The 2,818-nt window shown below is 42.5% G+C and overlaps 1 protein-coding gene across 5 annotated transcripts in view; it reads right to left on the bottom strand.

Annotated features, from left to right (window-relative positions):
* The window catches only part of nicn1 (nicolin 1), a 19,741-nt gene extending 17,213 nt beyond the window's left edge, over positions 1-2,528 (bottom strand). For 2 of the 5 annotated variants that reach the window (XM_020612204.1, XM_020612208.1), the window contains exons 1-2: positions 2,381-2,528; positions 1,338-1,487 (exon numbers count right to left, since the gene is read on the bottom strand). In XM_020612204.1, the coding sequence (XP_020467860.1) occupies positions 1,338-1,484 (147 nt within the window). In that variant the 5' untranslated portion in view covers positions 1,485-1,487; positions 2,381-2,528. Of the gene's footprint in view, positions 1-1,337; positions 1,488-1,615; positions 1,652-2,142; positions 2,349-2,380 lie in introns of those variants that run through there. The other 3 variants (XM_020612205.1, XM_020612206.1, XM_020612207.1) reach the window with 3 other exon arrangements.
* Between the last annotated feature and the right edge of the window lie 290 nt (positions 2,529-2,818).

Here is a 2,818-nt window from a genome sequence, read left to right as displayed (position 1 = left end):
TACATGTAGTAATACTGTAGACACAGGGCGAGTGGTCGGTCTATGGTCAGCACACAAATCAATAAGGGCCACTAAACAAACTTTTGTACTTCATGCAAGTACACAAATGCAGATGTTTCAAGCTGCACAAGATCAATTTCACACATTGTTGTGTTCTTATGTGTGTTGCCAAAAAATCCTAATGACACAAGCATGAGCATTGCTGCTAGGGGGCGCTGTAGCTCAAAAGAACAAGAGAAAGCTGAGTCTGGGTTAACCCCTGCTCTGAACAACCATAGCTGACCAGTTTGACACAGCTCTAACCAAACATGTCTGTTTATGATGCTGCGTCACCTGATCATTCAGACAGCTCTAAGCGTACAGCTGTACACACTCCTCCACAGACGCCATGTGTGTTGACTGCTGTGGTCATGGAAATGTTCTGAGCTTCAGCTGGCTGATATCGCTTTCTCGTGGACAGAACTAGATCACCTCCACCGATCCATTAACATGCACTCTGACTATATTCACCAGGGATGCACACTGAGCCAGGCGCTGTCCGAGTACTTGTGTGAAGTATGTTTCAGATGTTACATTTTGTTTTTGTACAAGCCTTACGGTAGATGCACAACATTAATAATTAATTCACAGCTACTTGTCCAGTTTTATCTTGGAAGACAAAAGAAACTTGAACCCACAAGTCAATTTTTTTTTCTTATAATACAAACTTAGCATTGTTTAATAAGCTCAAATATGAAAAGATTTAAATATCTTTCAAATGTTAGTCACAGGCTGTGTGTAGATGATTTACTTATTTAAGCCTGTACTTTATTACACAACTCATGTCAAACCAAGACAATAGCGGTCGACAGGGGAGGGTCCAAAGACAGGTAACGACTCTCACTGATACTGGGCTATAATGACTCAGTCGTTAAGGGACATTGTTGGCCTTCTAAGGACTGAAACACCACGAGGGGGATAAATATCTCCGACTCAACACCAGTCAGTCAGAACTGATGAAGATCAGAACAGGACATGAGGGTTAAAATGAACATTTGGATGAGAGGTGAAAACGTCTTCGATCTAGAAATCTAAGTCCAGTTTTTTTTTCAGTTTACTATGACCTGGATGACTGAGAATCTGCACAGACGTGTATATCTGACCACTATTTTTACAGTCAGTATCAATCCACCTACAGCTTCTGCATTGTGATGAAGAGCATGTGACAGTAGTTAAGGTTAAATCTGGTCTGTCTGCTAACATGTTCACCTCCCCTCAGGCTACAGGCAGCAGTTCTGTTTGGTCTGGATACTGGGTGTGTTAGTGCAGCTCAACAGCTGTTCTCAGTGGCTCCTTACACTGACAGGCTTTCCAAAGGGGAGGCTGACATCTACAACACAAACACCAGAAGGGGCTGTGTCTGTGTTGGTGTCTCTGAGCTGCAGCTGGACTGGAGGTTTGACTGTGCAGGTCACAGGCTTGGTGTTGTCACTGCTCCCACTCATTTTCTGGAAACAGAGTTACACACTTGATTTAATGCACAAAACGTTATTGAAGTGTTGTAAAAATATGTTTAAATGGTCAAATAAAGCTTTGCAGGAACTGGTCATGCTGAACTCAGCCATAGTTACTGTACCTGTGCTTTTTCTACTGTGACAGCTCAAAATGTCTGCTGTGAAAAGGTCAATAAAAGGCCTTTAGTAAACACAGGCCAACAAATTAAAATACATCTGGGACAGGCTAATGTGTTGACACTTTCTGTTTTATGGGTCAGTATTTTCAAGATGTACTCAGGGTACATTGACTTAGAATATCTTTTAACTGTGTATATTTGCAGTTGTAGCATTAGGAGTCATTACTAATATGTTGTGCTGAATTTCGCTGTGTGGTGTCCTGATGCATTGTGAGCAGCACACCGAGGCAAATCCCTAATGCCAATAAAGACAACTCCTATCTATAACCACCACAATGAAATGCAAATAAGACCTGACGTTAGAAGTTGTGCTAACTTTATTAACCTCGCTGTAGTTTCATGATTATATTATAACTTTAAATCAAACGTGTCAGTACAAATAACCTTGGCATTATTCCAAACTATCGTTACCAGGCTCTCTAGCTAGCTGACTTGTCTCCTCTCTACTAGCACCATAGACAGCGACCTACCGGCTTTGTGCACGCGGACACGTGAGGTTTAACCCGAGCAGCAACACTGACGGTTTATAACCATTAACATCCAGGCAGTGATGCTGCAAATCAGCTGTGCATTCAGACCGAGATACCACGAGGTTCGCATGGAAGCTAACAGTGCAGAAACCGACAACAGCTAACCAAGGAGTCGGCATTACTGGTGTTCTAAGACTAATAAGTCCACAAAGTGACTCTGCTTTGGTTCAGCACTTACTTTAAACTGTCAGAGACGACTCACAGTTTGTCCAGGGCGAAGAGAACAGTAAGCCTGCAATGCTTGAACTCCCAGATGTTAAGATGCTAAGGACAGTAAAGATCTGTGTTAGCTACTGGATGTAACCAAGGCGACAGTGAGGCTCTTAAAGGGCAAGCAACACACGGAGCTGGCCTGTCTTCACGCGGCTGTTCACTGCAAGGTGCGTGAAGACGACGGCCATGTTGGTACGGGGAAGTCGAGTGCATGTAGGCTACTGTATGTGTATGAACGCAGGAGAAAGATTCGCAATTAAAATCACCATAACCCACTGATTTTCTAGCTAATTGGTTTTCTACAAATGCCAGTTACGGGAAATGTATTTATGATAGCCTACAGAAAACTTGGTTAAGGTAAAAATGAGGAGTTTTATACTAAAACACCAACAGTAGTATTTCA

This window comes from Monopterus albus, unplaced genomic scaffold (genome assembly GCF_001952655.1).
Source record: "Monopterus albus unplaced genomic scaffold, M_albus_1.0 scaffold121.1, whole genome shotgun sequence".
NCBI lineage: Eukaryota > Metazoa > Chordata > Actinopteri > Synbranchiformes > Synbranchidae > Monopterus > Monopterus albus.
The sequence above is the reverse complement of the archived record's forward strand: the minus strand, read 5'-3'. Positions and strand labels throughout refer to the sequence as shown.